This window comes from Microtus oregoni, unplaced genomic scaffold (assembly GCF_018167655.1).
Source record: "Microtus oregoni isolate MIOR12 unplaced genomic scaffold, Mior012 000004F_ref0000308, whole genome shotgun sequence".
Taxonomy (NCBI): Eukaryota; Metazoa; Chordata; class Mammalia; order Rodentia; family Cricetidae; genus Microtus; species Microtus oregoni.
Window position 1 is genome coordinate 62,927,902 of NW_024543063.1, and position 19,323 is coordinate 62,947,224.

The 19,323-nt window shown below is 39.2% G+C and overlaps 1 protein-coding gene across 1 annotated transcript in view; it reads right to left on the reverse strand.

Moving 5' to 3' along the window:
• Positions 1–3,214: 3,214 nt before the first annotated feature.
• Positions 3,215–19,323, reverse strand: part of LOC121446980 (ubiquitin carboxyl-terminal hydrolase CYLD-like) — a 61,803-nt gene continuing 45,694 nt past the window's right edge. Inside the window, 11 exon segments of the mRNA XM_041649926.1 lie at positions 3,215–3,435; positions 4,790–5,006; positions 5,234–5,352; positions 6,078–6,186; positions 6,984–7,116; positions 12,203–12,269; positions 13,099–13,190; positions 15,012–15,134; positions 16,430–16,571; positions 17,392–17,557; positions 18,366–18,745. Of these exon segments, the coding sequence (XP_041505860.1) occupies positions 3,251–3,435; positions 4,790–5,006; positions 5,234–5,352; positions 6,078–6,186; positions 6,984–7,116; positions 12,203–12,269; positions 13,099–13,190; positions 15,012–15,134; positions 16,430–16,571; positions 17,392–17,557; positions 18,366–18,745 (1,733 nt within the window). The 3' untranslated portion in view covers positions 3,215–3,250.

The window sequence follows — 19,323 nt, forward strand, 5'->3', positions numbered from 1 at the left end:
AGCACAGAGCTGGGAAGCGTATATTCCACAGGCTGGTGAGACCAACCGGCCACCAAGCAGAGCCCACCACAGTGACATACAGTCTTGAGAAGCAGTAGTGTCGACTGATAAAATCCTTGCAGATTTTAGTCCCTCTTGTAACAAGAGCTCCTTGCTAAGTGAAATCACCCAGTTCCCATAATTTGCAGGTCAGTCTTCAATCACCTCCCGGCTGTAATCAGATCCCAGGAACAACCCCTTCCATCAAAACTGAACACTGTAAAGCTGTTCCCCACCATGGCTGGCAGGCCACTGAGACCTGCTGTTTACCAACAGGTGAAGACAGGCAGGGAACTGTCACAAACTGTTGCTCCCCATAACTGGTGGGTTGTTCTTTTGAATGACATCAGAAACAACACGTGGAATTCACACACACTTTGGAATGTTTCTCAAACAAAACACATAGCATCTTCACAGTGCCCATATTGGTATTCTAAATTTTTTAATCTTTGCTTTTATGTGCATAGGTGTTTGCCTCCATGTATTTCTGTGCACCGATGTTGCCTTCAGAGTCCAGAAAATTCCTCTGGGAATGGAACTTCCAATGGCTGTGAGCCAGCATGTGGGTGTAGGGGGTTTGAACTCAGGTCCTGGGGAAGAGCAGCCAGTGCTCTTAACCACTGAACCATCTCTCCTGCCCCAACAGTATTCTTTATTCAAACTAAACTCAACTCTCCTACATCCAACACACACCTCCCCTACCTTTCTTCAAAGGCTGAGTCAGCAGCTTTCCCATACTTTTCTACTTCCCTCCGGAACTTTCACCCACAGCCTGTCTTCCACTGGAGCAGAAGGTTCCCAGAAGGGATGATGTGAGGATTGCTTCCCTTGAAAAACTCTGTCCATAAGTGGTTCCTACTTGGCTGCACAAGAGACAAATACCTCTGAGTCACCTTTGGATATTCCCATGGGCCTACGTCCAGCCATGAGCACCATGGGAAAACATCCTTGTGCAGACCCGACCTCTAGCCAGGATGGAAACCCCTTACTGACAGTGTGTCCCATTCTTCAGACTGTGTCAGGGAACCTGGTCATAAGTCAAGGGTAGATTCGGAGTTCCTCTGGCTAGGTCAGCTTTCTTCAGCAAAGACTGGATCTTCACTTGACTGTTCGTATACACAGATGGGCAGTGCAATGCCTGTCACATCAATATGCCCAAATGCAAGAGTAAAATCTCTGAAAGTGTTTGCCAACCTCTGAATTCAGCAGGAAAAAGTAGAGCTGCGGCATGCTGTTACCAGCACGGTCATGTTGTAAGCTGTGTGTTTTCTAAACAGAAACCTTGACATACTACAGCAGCAATAAAACTCAGATCAGTCTAGTGTCCCTTCCTGTACGCAGTGAGGGGCTTAGTCTCCAAGGAAGGAGGACTTCTCATGCATTTTATTATCTAAAAGAAGCCTGGAGTAAAAACCAGTTCCTAAAATGTCATGGGATCATTCCCTGGGCATTACAGAGAAGCAGCCACATCCTTGGCAGTTCTTAGGCCCAGCACGCACCCTGTGAAACACACAGCTCTGGACCACATACCTGCAGGTGAAATAGCATCTTGGGAGGAGTAAGCTGTGTCTGGAGGCTTAGAGATGGTGGTGATGAGCCATAGCCAGCACATATTCAGAGTGGGTAGAGGCCATGCTATGGCCCAGAGTCAAATGGCGACACCCTAAAACATGCCCTAGACACAATGTGTGCCTGGAAGCTTGATGAAGAACCAACTTCTATGTTCCCCCAACCCAAGACCCTTCCGCTAAAGAAATCAAAGAGAAAGAACCATAAAAACTGCGTTTTAATGATACAGAAATAGTACATGGTACATATCTTTCCATAACAGCACTTCAATCGTCTCGTTTAACAAAATTAAGGCTACATTGGAGCATTCTGACAGAAAGGGACTGTTTTATACAATGTTATTTATGTTTTCACAAACAAAAGAATATTCTTCAGGCAAAAAATTTTTAACAAGATACAAGTAAAGGAAACGGAATACAAAATGTGTTCCTTTGGGTCAGCCTGATAATAGCCACACACCCCTAGGGAGTATCAGGGGATTTTTTTTTAATGAATACTTTGAGTATGAGGGCGACTCTCCAGAGTTAACATCCCACAATACAAGGCTATTTCATAATATAAAACCAAAGAAGCTGCGTCTCCCGCATAATCCCTTTAGACTGAATAACTAGTGAACATCAACAGTAGTTAAAAGCACAAGAGAACTGTGCAGAGGCCTACAGTGCCTGGAAGGACCATCCCTACATCAACAGACCTTCTCCCTCAAATCCGTTAGGAAGAAAATAAGAAACCAAAATCTGATGACACTAAACGGTCAGCACTGCCAGGAGAGTGGCCAGGACCCTGCGGTACTCTTGAGGATAAATTAACGCCATTTAAGGCCACCCACCAGCAAGGGTTTATCCCCAGTATTTCCACTGTTCACTACTCCTGGCCATCTCTGCTTCAGCTTGTCACCACATTTGGGCCCAAGAGAAACCCTTTAGGATCTAGAATAAGACAAAGCATAGACCCTCAACAACTCCAGCCAGTCCCCCACCTGAGACAACAGCTCACACAGGAGCCTAATTCCTTGCCAGGAAGTCACACTTTGACATCTTGATAAGAGGGCCAAGGCCCAAAGCCACAGAAGTTTGCCTCCACAAGTCCTGCCCTCTGCTGTGATGGGCGGCTCACTGCCTCCTCAGGCCACTTTCTGCTCCCCAGTTTCCACCATTCCATCTTCTCCGCCTATCCCAGCTGCATTAGGGAACTAAACAACCATCTCCCTGGTGAAGCACTGGGAGTGGTGCCGGTCTCATGACCTATCTACTCTGAGAAGGATATACTTGGTCCATAAGAAGAAATATTTACTTACATCCTCAATGGACTACAAGATTTTAGACGTCACAATTAAAATTGTATCTTTCCAAAAATATTATATTATCAATGCAATAAACTCAATAAACTTAAAGAAAACAAAACAACTTCATTTAAACTAAACTTCATTTAAACTTTTAAAAAACAAACAAAACATACTTCCTAGAGTGCAAAATGCTTATTAAATACTTCAAGAACACAAAAGTAATTTGTTTAAAAAGACAGAAATCCTTTGCTAAAGGGCCATCAACACCAAAGACACCCATTGCCGGCAATGGGTGCCAGCTGGACGAAACATGGTGTTAAGCTTTGTGCTTGGCCTCTGCCCCTTTCTGATGACATGTTATTTGTACAAGCTCATGGTTGGACTCTGGTACATGCACATGTACGCATCACAAAGAAGTCTGCGTGCACAGCCTCGAATCCTTCTGGAATCCAAGGAGTGTAGCTCCTCCAGAGACATCTTCAAGTACTCTCCCACTTCGGGGCAGGGTGTCACTTGTGGGATGTTGAAGCCATTTTCACCCCCTAGGGAGAGAGAGAGAGCTCTCATTAGGGCAGCGAACTTCTAAGTCCTCTTCGCAGCCTGTCCAACCAGAACAATTTTACTATCCTAGAATTTAGTGTAGACTGACTCCCAGAATCAAAAACAAAACAAAACAAACAAACAAAACTTTGTTTGACTTTCAGTTTCTAGAATTACGGTCTCCTTTTATTGGCTTCTGAGAGGGCTCAAGCAGAGAAAAGTGAAAAAAAAAAACAAAACAAAACCTGGTAAAAGGACAGGCACTTAGGAAAAGCTGCAGTCCCGATTTGCAGACTGCTACTCTAGGCCCCTCAGACTTTTCTGTCCTTCCCAGACACTAGCAGCCTGACTCTTTTCCACTAGAAGCCAATTGTGAGCACTACTGTTTCCCTATGTTTTAAGAACATACTTGCATACCTCTAGCGCGGCTGATTTAGATACTAATAATCAGAACGCGCATGTGCTCTGATGATCAGATTTGCTCTCCCAGGTGCGTTCCCAAAAGTCAAGCTGCTAATGCTGAGTGAAGCACACACAGGGGTGGGCTGTGCCCTCAGGCATCAGAGCTATGCAGAAATGAAGAACTGTTGGTCTACAGCTTGGGCCTCTGGTCAAGAAGCTGTCACTCGGTGCCTCTGGTTATTAAAGTGTCACACCTGAAGACCTGGGGAACTAGGGCTTGGAAAAAGAGCTGTAGAGTAAATGGGGTATGGACAGGTACTGTGACAAGTACCTTACTACCAAGACCCCTGTCACTCAAGTGTGTACTAAGTAATGACTAAGCTTCCTAAAAACATCTCAATGAGTAAAGGTGTCTTCCTGAAATAAAATGCATGAGATCAGGAAGACTGAGTTAAATACAAACCATGCAACCTTCACCACCTTTAACGTTAGCTTAGACAATAGAAAAACAGGCATGATTTCCTTGACCAAAGGATTCCCACAGAGTTTGGCATTTATGTCCTCAATAAATGGCTACTCTACTGTATATAAAAATGCAAAGAAGAAGATGGTAAAATCAGCTCTAAATAAATTTTAGAATTTTTTTTTTCTTTTGAGGTGGGACAAATTGAAACAGGTTCTCACTATGCAATACAAACTGACCTCTGATTCACAATCCTCTACTTCCCAAGTCTGGGATTATGGCTAGGATTCTTTAACAAATCCACGTAAAAACCAAGATGGCACAACATTATTGCTCCTTAGTTTGAGGAGCAGAATTAGTAATACCCTTTGAAGAATAAAGTCCGTCCCACTGTGGTATTCTTTCAAGAATCTGCTCACAAAATACCCTATTACCACAAACACATGCTCTCACTAGGAAGCATCTCCCTCCAAAAGACAAGTTTTAAATACCATCTCGATCAGCCATGCTGTCAAAGAAGAGCCAGGCTGAATCATCCTTCCCATACTTCACAAAAGCAACATAGTGGCTCGTTTCTATGCAGAGAACAGCAAATAACTCCATCTTCTGGCAGGGGATGCATCCGTGTCTCCAGTCCCAGTCAGGCAAGTCTTTGGGAAGTGATACTGGGTGATAGGTATGATTCATTCTCTTCGGATGGAGGTGAACCTAAAATGGACCATGAAGAAAATACAAGCGAGCTAAATGCCATGTTTCAAGGGCAGACTCTAATCACTTTCATTGACCACCACAGCCAAATTCTACACACACACACACACACACACACACACACACACACACACACACACACCGGCAGAAGAGACATGAGCAATAACATTTACTGTGAATGTTTAAAATGCCCTTTGACTCTGACTGGTGCAGTGAGTGTGGATTACCTGAGTGCAGCAGGTCTTACAGAACTGCTTGATCTTCCCTGCTGTGATGTCGGGGTCTTCATAGCAATCTCTACATTCGAACATCGCAAGTCCTCCACAGATGCGACACTCCCTGGGAGCTAGGCAAAGAGGGAAGGAAGAAGCCTTTTTAAAAGACATTCTGTCGTTAAAAGTAAAAGCTATACTTTGAAAACAAGAATGCTTGGGGGTTGGGGAGAAGAAAGGCCTAGTCCTCTCTGACCCTCTTAAAATTTCATTTGGATTTTTTTTTTTTTGTACCTGAAGTATTTTTAAGGACTTTTTTTCATATAGCCATTTTTGTTAACCTATTCTAGAATTGTTCTTCTGGTCATGAAATGTTCAAAGATATAAAGTAAGTATTTAAGACTAATAGCACATATGATCTTAAGTCAGTAACAATCACTGGCATTATGAACTTTCTGTAACAATTTTCTGTCTGTATATTTATATAAGTATGTGCACCCAGGTACACGTGTATCTCAAGCTTCTCTCATCTAGCCTCTCGATGCTTTCCCTTCCACTATAACTACCACACACTGTTTTCACATAGGTCTATTGTTTAGACATATGATCCAGTTAACCACTTCCCTCTTATTAACATTTCTTGTCAGATAGTAAGTAAATTTGCATTTAAATTATTTATTTTTACCTCTTTTTTTTTTAGAATAAATTCTAGCAGTCAAATTATTGAGTTAGTATGTTTAAGCTCTTCAAATACTGAATTACCTGTCAGAAGTACTATACCCATAACTAATGAAAAGTCCAGGCCAACTATTTCTAAAACAAAACAAAACAAAAAACAAAGAAAGGACTATATACTTACTGTCTTCAAGCAAATCCGTTATATTTAATTCTAGAGAAGGGAAAATTTTTTTGAACATTTTGAAGTCTTTTCCAAACCGAGGCATCTGAATAATCAAGCATGATGGTGCCTAAAAAAAGAAAAAAAGAAAAAAGAAACCAAAGTCCTAAGGAGCTGGGGACTTAGCTCAATATACTGCTTACTTAGCATGTCCAAAGCCTTGAGTCCTAACCCCTGGACTAACGAGTTTCCCTATGAAACTGAAATAGTCATAGCTGTCAAACCCAGTAGTGGTTTCAGCAGGGCTGTTGGCCCATGAAGCAGAGCCCACTTGTGAATGTGCAGTGTGGATGCAGAGCAGCAATAAGCTACAGATTTTCCAGACTCCCCCAAAGACGAACATGACAAGACAGACCACGGCATGCACTGCAGAGATCACACATTCTGACAGTCAAAGAGACGTTTCTATTGCATTCATTAGCAAACCCATACTCAAGAATTTATTGGTATTTTCTCTCTTAACAGAGGGAGAAAAAATAACATTACCTTTGACATGTTTAGATACTATGCATGGGAAAAATGACAACTGAAAACGTAAACATGTATGTACACATATCTTTGCATTAAGCTACTTTAAACTTAAAAATTAGCTTTTGTTCCCTTTGCAAACCAAATCCAAAACATTCCAATTTCAGCTAAGTGGATATCTTTAAAAAGAAACAAAGTTAGAATACCTTTTTTTTTTTAAAAAAAAAGTGTCTTCTTAACTATTTCTTCAAACTCTTCTTGGTTAAAGCACAGTGATAGCTAGGTGTGGTTCAGTGGGGCAGCACTTGGGGTAGTGTGTACAAAAGGCCTGAGTTTAATATCTAGCATTGATAAGAAACAAAATAAAGTAGCAGTACAAGTCCAGTTAGAATCACTAACCTCTGCAAATTTCAGGTTACTGTTGAAAAAAGACCATTCTAGTAACTGTTGAGTTGTAGGAACTCCAACTTTCTCATTTTTTTCCACAAAGATCTGATAGAAGTCGCAGTCTTGGACTTTCTGACCTGCTGATCTGGGAGCACACAGGAAGAAATGCATATAAGCCGTCTACCAAATGCCTGAATCGAGTATGAAGCGTCTGACAGACCTGAGGACACAGCATCATAATGCTCGTGTCCAGCTTTGGATTGTCCACACACCAGGTGAAAGACAATGATTCGGATGAGATAATTAAATGTGCTTATGCAGAAGACCTCATAAATTAGTTCTTCTGCCTTCTTCATAAATTATTTGAAAGATCTCTTGCCATCAAAAGAAAAATGTAGAATAATATTCCAGACAAGAAACACTATATGAACAATAATCAGTTCTTCTCCCTCCAAATCTAGAAAGTAGCAGATACTCTTTTTTAAAAAATTAATTTTTATTTTATGTACATTGGTGTTTGACCACGGATGTCAGGTCCCCAGGAACTGAACTTACAGACAATTGTGAGCACTGCTTTTACTGACTAGAGCAAATGCTACAATGCCTCAGTGACGGATTCTTAGACCTTCAAAATCAAACTTCTTTACTTCTTAAAATAAGAGCCCTGGGAGGGAGGGAGGGAGGGAGGGAGGGAGGGAGGGAGGGAGGGAGGGAGGGATACTTTTCTAGCAAGTCAAAGCAGGGCAAGGTGTGACTCCCAGGAACCCTAACAACTATCCTCTAGGCTTTCAGCTACCAGCAGCTCTTTAGATGCTCACCCACCAACTTGACAAACACCAGGTAAATGGTCACGGTGAAACATGAGGTGTCCAACATCTCCCTTCCCTTATCACCTTACTAGTAACCATTAAAACTAACTCTACTGAGAAAAATTGATTTTCATCTTTCAGCTTACCGCTTATCTTTTTAGCCAAGTTTCTGGGTTTAGAATCAGATTATTTAAATGTATGTCTAGATTTCAAGAGTTTTAGAAAAAAAACTATCAGCAGTTCTTATCACAAAACTTCTGTAATTCAGGGAGCAGCTTATTGTGATCTTCAGCTGCTCCAAGCAAATTATGTCCTGAATTTACAAAACATAAAATCTGGTAACTAGCTACAGCACTCTTGAGAACTCAAAGCTAATAAGAACAGATTATAATTCAAGAAACTAGCAGTTATTCTAGAATAACATTTTAATTGGTTGTTGACTACAAAAAATCATAGAAAAAGTCATAGAAAAAAGTCATAGAAAAAATTCATAGTTAAAAATAGCATAGAAGAGAAAACAAAAATAATGGAGGTAAAAAAAAATCACACCCAGAAAAATCAAGGATGGCCAGGAGGAGGCATAGCAGCTAGTTAATGGAGGAAAGATACATAGTGTCCTAACACTGTAGCAGAAAACTGGGAGGAACAACAGCCACTCAAAACTCACTTCCAGGGCCAGGCATGGTGGTGCACACTTTTAATCCCAGCACTCAGGAGACCGAGGCAGGTGGATCTCTGTAAGTTCGAGGCCAGCCTGATCTACAAAGCAAGTTTCAGGACAGTCAGGGCTATATAGAGAAACCTGTCTCAAAAAATCAAACCAAATCTAAAATGAAAAACAAAACAACAAAAATCACTCCTCAAATCATATGCACAGGGGAGTCCTTTTAACTATAAAGAACAAATATGTCAGTAATAAAAAATGGATACAACTGGAAATAAACATACTAAACAAATTAAACCAGTCCCATAAAGAGAAACAATGTATGTTTTCTCCCATTTATGGCTCCTAGATCTTCTACAGATAGACAAAAAGCATTAATTTGTATATGACATGAAAGTAGACGTGATGCTGCCTAAGGAACAAAGGAACTATGAGGAGGGAGACATGGAAAGGGATAGAAAGTATGGAGGTACAGGGGAAACATGTTCAATATACAATATGGGGTTTATGAAAATTTTAGAAAATGATAAAAATAATTAAATAACCCCACGGCTAGTGTTTTAGAAGTTTGGAAACCTACAGAATCATAACCAAGTTGTGAAACTGTACCAAGCCATGCTAGTTGGGTTGTATTTTCCACCAGGGACAATCCAAGGGCACAAGAATACAAATTTGATGAATTTTAAAAAGTGGATATTGACATTTTACAAACATGAATATAAAAACATTCATGGATTGGTGTGGTCTGGACCATAATAGGTGAGTCTGAGGTCCTATACTCATTCCAAAACCCTGCAGCTCCATGATGAGCTTGTGAAGCTTGTGACGTCCCTGCCCAGCCACAAGGAGCCTGGGTCGCCCTGCCTTGATGCTCCTGTTACTCATGCTTTGGTCTGACCTTTCTTTGCTTGCTCTGCCCCCAACTCCTTCCTTTTGGGATGAGAACCAACCCTGTGCCACTGTAAGCTGGAAGTACAAAACTTGTTTATTGGTTTTTCAGGAACTCATGGTTAAAAAGACTATTTTTGAACAGTGTTGGAACATTAAAAATTATGGAAACTTCTGAAGTTAGAATGAATGTATTCTGCATTAAAGATGATCAAGAACCTATCGGGACAAAAAGTAGAAAGTAATAGCTTTAAAATCATATGTTTAAGTCGGGTGTGGTGAAGCATGCACTTAATTTGAGCACTCAGGGGACAGAGGCAAGCGGATCTCTGTGAGTTTGAGGTCAGTCTGGTCTACAAAGTGAATTCCAGGACAGCCAGTAGCCAAGACTGTTACACAAAGAAATCCTGTCTCAAAAAACTTGGGGCCTAAGAGAGAGAGAGAGTTCAGCCATGAAAAAAAAAACCCAAAAACAAAAACAAAAAAAAAAAAAAAACAACTAAGGCTCTTAACCAAAAGTGGTAGGAAATGTCTCAGCTATCAAGAGGTTAAGACAGCACACTGCCCTTACAGAGAACCAAAGCTCAGTCCCCAGAACCCACAACAGGTAGTTCGCAACTGCCTGTAATTCCAGCTTAAGGAAATCTGACATCCTCTTCTGGCCTCTGTTGGGACTGAACTCATACACACAATTAAAAATAAAATTAAATGTATTTTTATTTTTTTTATTTTTTAAATTTGTTTATTAAGGATTTCTGCCTCCTCCCCGCTACCGCCTCCCATTTCCCTCCCCCTCCCCCAATCAAGCCCCCCTCCCTCATCTGCTCAAAGAGCAATCAGGGTTCCCTGACCTGTGGGAAGCCCAAGGACCGTATATTTGGGTATCAAGTTGACAATAAGTGGTCTTGTGATGTTAACATTGTTAACTTGACAGGATCTGGAATCATCTATGAGATAAACCTCTAAACATAACTGTAAAAAGTTTGGTGATTGGGTTGAGGTGAGAAGATCCACCCTAAATGTGGGCAGCACAATTTCACAAGTTTGGGCCCCAGAATGAGAAGGAGAAAGTGAGCTGAGCACCTGCATTCATCTCCATCTGCTTCCCTTGCAGAAGCAGGGACACCGGCTGAGGTACAGTCCCACTACAACTGCACCAAGATGGACCGCACCTCACACTCTCAGCCTCAACCCAACCAGAAAACTTTTTTACAGATATGTTTAGAGGTTTATCTCACAACAAAACTAAGAAGAAGAAAAAAAGAAAAGAAAAATAAACCAACCCCCAAAAAACTGACCTTTTCTTCCCAAACTAACTACCATATATCCTATATCATGCTATTTTTTCTTTCAATGCTATTGAGTTTTCTACTCAAGTCTACTGATAAATACTTCTAATTATATACTGTTTTAATGTTTATTGCTTTGCCTTTACAAATTACAGTAGAATTCTTTTTTTAAATAAAAGAACCCGCCAACATTTTTACCCACTTCATTTTGTAGAAAACTCTAAAATCATTTTTTTTTTTTGAGTTTTTAGAAAAGGTAAAGACAATAGGTTAAGATTCTGTCAATATACATTCCTATCAGTGGGAGTAGGGGCTGTCTCTGACTCTTCTGCCAGTTTTGGGAACTCTATTGGATTGCCTTTTCCAGCCTTAATACAAGGGAGGTGTCTAGTCTTGATATGCAACTTGATGTTCCATGTTTGCTTTATCTCCATGGGAGGCCTGCCCTCTTCTGAATAGAAATGAAAGAGGAGAGGATGGGGGGAGAGGGAGAAGGTGGGAGGGAAGGACTAGGAAGAGAGAAAGGAGGGGAAACTGGAGTTGGAATGTAAAAATCATTAAAAGAATAAAACAAACCAAAATATTAACATATTTAAATATTTACTTTTTCTCACTAATTAATCAAATCTGCCTTGTAGCTCAGCATAAATCTTTTTTTAACTCTGTCTTTGAAACCAATGATTGCTTATTTTTCTTTCCTAAAACATAAAATATTCCTTTTTCTATATGCTTGAAGGAATAAAAAATGTTGTTGGTTTTCCATGATTAATTTTTACATGGCTAGACTATAATAAATTCTTTTCTTAAATCTTTGTAGATAATTCTCTAGGATTTTCTAGGTACATAGGAAGGGATTCCCAACTTGGACTTGCTAATAAGTATGCACACCCAATGTTTATGCATCATGCCAGTTCACTAGTTAGAGATTTCTGAAGAGAACCAAATTTAACTGTGATACTTTCCTTGCTCCCACAATCAGTTTAATCCTGGTTCAAACTGCATTGCTTAGACACAAGAGGAAAGAGAACTCATCAGTGTGGGTTCTTAAGGAAGTAGGCAGCACACTCCTAAGATTTTCACCAGAGAAAGCAAGACTGAAATCAAGAGGGGCCCACCATTCAAATGACCTGGGAAGCACAGACATTTCAAACATCCCACTAAGAACTGTATCGCAGTAAACTCAGGTATTCTTTCAATATGGGGAGAAGGAAGATCTAAACTGACAACGAAAGAGCTAACTTAAGGCTAACTATAAGTTATGGGAAGCAAAAACAATGCTCTCCCTGTTTTTTTTTTTTCTTTTTTTAAATTCAGTTAAAGTAAGATTCCTTTTAAAAGTTCACTAACTGAACTTTCAAAAATATTAATATTCAGTTTCATAAGTAATTAAATTGAGGGCACATCTGTCACTAGGGCTAATTAAAAGGACAGGTTCACTTGTGCCCTGGAAGTTAAGTGTAGCTAGAGAGAGGACAGCAGCTAGTGAAACCCACATCTATGCTAGCAACATTTAGCTACTGGGCAATGGCAGTGTAAAAGAAGGTCTACTTCTGAAATGCTTCTAGACAGCTTGAGACCTACCTTATTTTTAACAATGGCTCAACCCTTAAAATATCATGAAACAGGATATTTAGAAATTCCTCAGGATCTAGGAGAAAACAAAAAAAAACCTAAGTGAATCACAGAGAATATTTAAAAACCATTCTATTCTTTAAGAGTGACATATTAATTCAAAGTTTAGTTATTTCAGGTTCTCTTGAGAAGGGAAAACTTATAATAAAATATTACTTTTTCATTTGTTGTCATGATGCCCTATTTAACAGAATATACTCATTCACACACAGTGAAATCATTTTTATGTCTTTTGGGAGGTTCAGTAGAATATACCTGGTATATGTCCTATTTTTTCTTCTATTTTAGTAATAGCCATGTGTATAAATGCCACAGCTGGTTATAGTATACAGTTAACAAACTAATTCAGGAGTTGAATCTGAGCAAATTCTTCAGTTGTAAGCAGACAGAAGTGCTGGCCAACTGCTCCACAGCCCCTTTCAACAGGGAGCACAGTGAGAAACTGAGTGCTGGGGACGCTCCCTATCACAAGAAGAGAAGCAGCTCCGAACAGCACTGCTGAGGACAAGGACAGCTCTTTACTTGGTCATCTTCTGTAGAGCCAGCCGGCTGGCCTCTTAAAGACTTCTTCCACATCACATCACTTCAGAAGATTCACAAAATCAGGAGAAATATGCATGTCACATAGAAAAAAAACTTTTCATATTTTTGCAGTGCTGGGAATCAAACCCAAGGCCTCTTACATACTCCACCACTGAGTATACTCCTAGCCCTCTCAAATAATTCTAACTTAAATTTAATCCTCTAAACTAAATAGGTATATTTCAGGAAATAATTTAGCATATTACTAGATGATAAACTTTCAAGTTATTTTCAATGCATATACTATAAATTAAAAGGGTCACCTTTTTCTTCAGAGGTAAATCCTGATGCAGCAGGAACTTTTTCAAGTATTTTCCTCAGTCTCATAATTTTTGTGGCACACACATATCCATATCTGTTGATAAAAGTGAATTAACTGACACTGGCACAGTGAGTCATATGGCACATCTTAATAATCAAGTACTTTTCATACAATTCTAACATGTTAAAAAACAATAGACAAGGCATTTATTTTTAAGAAACAACTGTAGGCTTCTTACAGAACTTTGAAAAGTGAAAGTCTGAGAATCAGAGTTGTTTCCAGATACTAGTAAACACCTTAAAAATAACTACCATGTACTAATACAATTCTCAACTCTTTATGAAGCCTGGGTGAAGCAATTTTTAAATGGCATTTGCTTATTATATTAAAACACTTATTTTATAAAATAGGATATCCAACTTTGAGAAAGCCCTTCTTATACACAGGATAAGAGACATGGAAGAGGGCACTGATGAGATACTAAAAATCTAAAGTCTGAAATCAAACAGTCAACATAATTATGACATTCTCTTTGTTTGACTATAGGAGACCATGGGCTTACAAGAACAAGTCAGAGCCAGCTAATCATACTGTGTACCTGCTTTTTAGAGCGACTATCCACTTACTTGGTAGCTCTTTGCAGTCAGCAAACACTAAACACCTACCACTTGTGTAATGCTATATATAGGGCACCAAAAATACAAAAGGAGACTAAAGAAACCTAACAACAACAACAAAAAAAAACAAATAAACAAAACAGGATCTCTGCCTGTGGGGGCTTCCAATACAGAAAGCAAAACCTCTGTCCAAACAACAGATATGACATTTGCAGACACAAGAAATATATCTCAAATTTCTGAGCTACTGATCTTGCCTTAGCCTCTTGAGCTATCAAGTGCTGGGATTACAGGTATATCCCACCATGCCTGACAAGATGCACCTTGGTCTCATAGGCCATGCAGCAAGTGTTTTCTATAGACTGGTGACAAAATTAGAATAACTATGATTCTGGACTAGTTGGGCAATCGTATGCAAAAAACGTTTGCTGATGGATTGACAGTATTTTAAAAAGAAGGAAGGTTGTGATAATATGCCTTGTGGTTAAGATTTGACCTGTGCTGTTCTAGTGTCATTTACATAGGGAAAGAAAAATCTGAGAGTTTAAAATTTGTGTAAGACTAAATAATTAATATTAAAATCAAAGCACATAATTAAAGGATAAGATGATTAGAAAAGTAAGGCAAACAAGTATCTAGAGAAATTGGTTTCACTTTTCATTTACTTTCTTAGCTATGTGACACAGTACGTTGTTTGGAATACTCCTTATAGTTTCATATTTTGTTATTTTTAAATATATTGTGTTAATTTTTATTTTCACTGTTGAGAAAAGTGCATCACAAACTTTAAATTGATCACAGTTGGACTTTAAATTGTATAGTTTGTTCTCTATGTCCCTGAGCTATCTGTTTCCTGATCACTGGCTAACCTAACTCTTCATCACATAAACGCCTTGTGAAGTCATCACACATCACCATCATGTATCAAAGTCTTCCTACATGGTCTTCTGCACATTTACAACTACCTTAGTAAAGGAGTAAAAGAAGACCTAAATAAATTCTTTTAAACAAACAAAATACCATGTCACTTTAATATACCTCACTTGTTTCTAGTGCAATGTCATTGCTACCTTGTAGTGCATGACTCCAAATGAGTCCCATCATTTTACAGAATGCACTGCCCAGACTAAACAACACATAAACAGAGGACAAAAAATAAAGGTTTTAAAAAGTAAGTATTTCATGAGAACTAAATTCTTTCTTTTTTACTACATGAGTCCAGAGCATAAATTAGTTACTATACAAGAAAACAGTAAACAGAACACCAACTAAAGACAAAACACATGTCTCTACTTACATTCTCAGAGGATTGACTATTGCTGTCCTCAGTAGCTCCTGGGTCTCACTATAATACTCAATATCATTCTTTCCTTTGGGTCTCAGCAACACAGTATCCAGGACAGAACTAAAAGCAAATAAGCTGCAAAATAAAAGAATACTTTCCTCATGTTATAAAAACAATAATATTTGAGAAAGATTCATATTTTTTTATTTTTTATTTTTCGAGACAGGGTTTCTCTGTAGCTTTTGTTTCCTGTCCTGGAACTAGCTCTTGTAGACCACGCTGGCCTCGAACTCACAGAGATCCGACTGCCTCTGCCTCCCGAGTGCTGGGATTAAAGGCATGTGCCACCAATGCCCGGCTGATAAAGATTCTTAAAGGAGTAGGAAGAGGCAAAGCGATAAAGTGTAGGGAACCACTGGTCTAAGAACTCATGGACAGACCACACAGGCCCTGTGCTCAGTACCCAGAGACCCTGCAGATTCAGAACAGAAACACCGAGACTGCACCATACAAGTGAAGGTTGAAAACACGCCAGAGAACATTATGAAAGAAGCTTGTTTACATAAACCAAGAGAGGCCTGGAAATCGGTCACACACACACAGACAACATAGGGCGAAAGTCAGAGACTGGTCAAGACCAGATCAGACTAGTCAGGACAAATTCATCTCATTATCATAAGATAGGCATTTCCTTATAATAACTTGTGAGAGATTAGCAATAAAAATTTGCTGGTATCAAAGAAAATAAATTTAGTTAAAATAAATTTTTATCAGCAAATCTAAGGAATATTATAGTAATGCTTGCTTGTTTGTTTAATCAAAAGTATTCCAGCAACGACAAGACCCACCTTTATTGTGCTCTCTCCTTTAAAATTCTAACTTCCATACTAACTTCCTAACTCTTGTGGCACAGCCTACGGAGTGGCAGATCCACTTCACTGGCAGTGCACAACCCGTACGGCTACAGATTCAGTCTTCATAGCCTAATGATCCTTGCTGTTCAACTTGATCCACTTTAGGGAAAACTACACAAAGGAGGGCAACAGTGATCCCATGGAAAGTAATTTTTAATATTAAGAATTTTTATGATCATCTCGATATTCCAGAACACACGCAGCACGCAATGCCAATAGCTTGCTGCAGGTTACTTGGCACACGTGCCATCATCTACACTGGAGGCAGATGTCCTCAGAGTATCTGTTCACTCAATATTCACTGCAGTATTTTTATATTAGTGCTTTGGATCTAGGAATAGGATATGAAATTCTTTAGTCACTAAGGACCAAATCTCATGATCTTTCCTAACTCTGTCAGTTTCTCTACTCAAAGGCAACTGGCACCTTCTTCCATATACACACACACACACATACCTGTCTCCCCTCTCCCCCACACAGCACTATTTACACTTACTGCAGAAAATAGGAACTTACCTGAATAAAGTTGAGTCCAAGTAACAAGAATTGTAATAGCCCTGGATGCCTTTCTTCTTTCCAATCATTATCTCCAAACCTTCTTTTTCCATCTTTGGTGGAGTATTTTCTTCTACTACTTCACTTAAGTAGCCTCCAAATACTGAAAAGATAAAAAATAAAGATAATTCTTTTAAATCATGACAGTATATATTCATATGCATGTACATATATATCATTTAAAGTATATTTTGGCATCTTCTGCATTTTTTTACTTTAGTTTACTGATATTTATCTGCACTTATAAAAATTCAATTATTCACTTTCAACATCATTCCTGTCATATAGAGTTTAGAAAATTAAGTCAATTAAGCATCTGTCAAAGAATATTTTGTTACTTGTCCAAAATGTTTCATTTTCAAGTATAAAAAGAAAACAAGTTTCCAAAATACTCTTCAACATTAAGAAAAATGTTTTTCATAAAGATGTTTGCCCTATTTCCCCCTGCTTGACTCTCACTATTGTTAAGGGAAAGGCCAGCATCAGCAAGCTAGTGACAATGAGAAGAATTGTCCTCCATCTGTCAAGCCAACTGCATCCCCAGACTGTATCAGATTTCTTCATAAGGACATCCGGAATGAGGTACTTAAAAAGATGCGGAGGGGGAAGTTATTGCTAAATGGACCAGGTTTTCATTTCTACCACCCACACTGCCAAAAATTTAATGTCTATAATCAATAAAAGAGAAGAAAAAACACTGCCTTTCAGTCTTTAGACCCTAAACACTTTTCCTAACTCTTCTTTCAACATATCTCCTCTTAGGACAACTCTCTTATGCACCAAGTAAGAATCTTTACCAACTTCGAAACTTCATGAACACTGGCAAGTAAATAAAACATTTAAACACTGTCACCCTCAGATGCTAAAATGTAGCAAGAAACAGTCATTCCAGATGGGTAAATAAATTAAAAGTATCCAATTACCTAAAGAATTACACCTTTCAATCTGATTATAAACAGGCTCCAGAAAATCAAACCTAGAGTCCGGTCTGCAGCTCTTCAATTTCACAAACAGAGCCTTCTTCACGTCGCAGGTGAAATAGCGCGTGCCCCTGAACGTGCCATCTGTACAGCCCGCACATTCATCCTCCTGAAAAAGAAAGGTTTTGGTATGTGTTACACCGGGAAGAGCTATGGAGTTTTCACTTTTTCTGAATTTCTCTTTCAAATCTTTTCTGAACAGATCAGCACGAAGGAAAAGGGACTGACTAACTGGTGCTTTGGCCCTCAGCTGGTGGTTTAAGAAAATAATTCTTTAGCCCTCCAGGAAGTATTTGATGCATTTCCTTTCAAAATACATGCTTAGAACTTCCTTGGTTTACTGAGTTTCCCTGAGCCATTTCAAAAGTATTAAAATCAAGGGGCAGGAGTAGATAAATTACCTAGTTCCTCACCAGCAAGAAGACAAGTGAAAAAAAAGTTAAAAACTATATTTAGGTAATAGCTAAATTTATTCAAGTTCTCCCTCCTGGTTATGAAATATCACACAATATACTTTTTTTAGAGCCAAAAATAAAACCTTCCCCTCTCCCAAAGACTCCAAACATGATTAATTTTAAAGTCAGTCACATCCCTGAACTGACTGCAATGGGAGGAGGCTAAAGAATAAGAAGGAGAACTGGTCACTGAACTGCTTTCTTTGCTGCATTCTGTTTGTATGTGGAGACTACATGTTCTAGCCTAAAAATCAATCTATTCCTTGATCACAAACAAACATGAGGAATAAGTGAGTGAGAAGCCTTAGCAATGGCAAAGGGTGAAGGCAAGCAATACTATATTTCCTCTACTACTGAATTTTTTTGAGAAAAAATAGCTTCCCAAGAAATTATCTAATAGAGGAAAACGTAGTTTTAAAACCCATGAAGAAAAGTTGTAGATTTCAAGCCAAAACAAATTACCAGTTCCAGCCCAGCTAGCACGTCACTGAGCCCAGGCGGCTGGCCAATCCAACGGATAACCCCATAGAACGGGGGATTCTTTTTCACTTCAGCCAGTGAGCCCACCTCTAGGCCGTATGCATTACCAGAAGAGATGGGCAAAGGTGGACTCTTCTGGACAGGCAAGCTGTTCAGCTCGCCCATCACACACTGCACTGACAATGACAGTGGGCTGTGAGCAATGCTGCCGTTAGTATTGGGCATCTTGGTCAGGCTGAACGGTAGAGAGTGCAATCTGTTCTCGCTGGATAAGGAGTTCATGGAAGGAGGTTGTGGTGGAGGTGATGAATGTCCAAAGTCTGGAGACAGCTCTGTAAGTGACTTTGCAGGATCTTCTGCAACTATGAAAAATTGTCCTTAATTAGAAAAGGCTGTTCAAGAACATTAAATATGACTGCATCTTCTAAAAACAATACAAAGTTCTAGTCTAACTGATCACATGATCCCTTTGCAAGTCTGCTTGAAAGCACTGTAAACTCATTGGCTCTGAATAATATTTTTGCTCCTCTTCTCGACCTCCACAGTTTCCTGTCTCAGTAATCTGGCATTGGTATCTAAGTCTAGTCAGTATCACATGGATTATATTCTTTCCCATAATGTGATTAAATTAGAAATTAGTATAAAGAGATATAAAAATTAAATAATAATTCTAAATAACCTCTGGAAGAACAGACAGTGCTCTTAATCTCTGAGCCATCTCTCCGGCCCAGGATGAATGAATTCTTGAGAGAGGCAGGTCATGCTGCCTATGCTCACAAAACCCCACTCAGTGCGAGAATCAGATGTGGCAAATACCCACTCAGGTCACTTTCTGTGTAAGTATATATGTAACCTATAGTATCCAACTGTAGACTGTACTGTGTGTTTTAGCTTATAACTGAATCCATGTCATAAGCAGTCATCATAGAGACTTAGAACA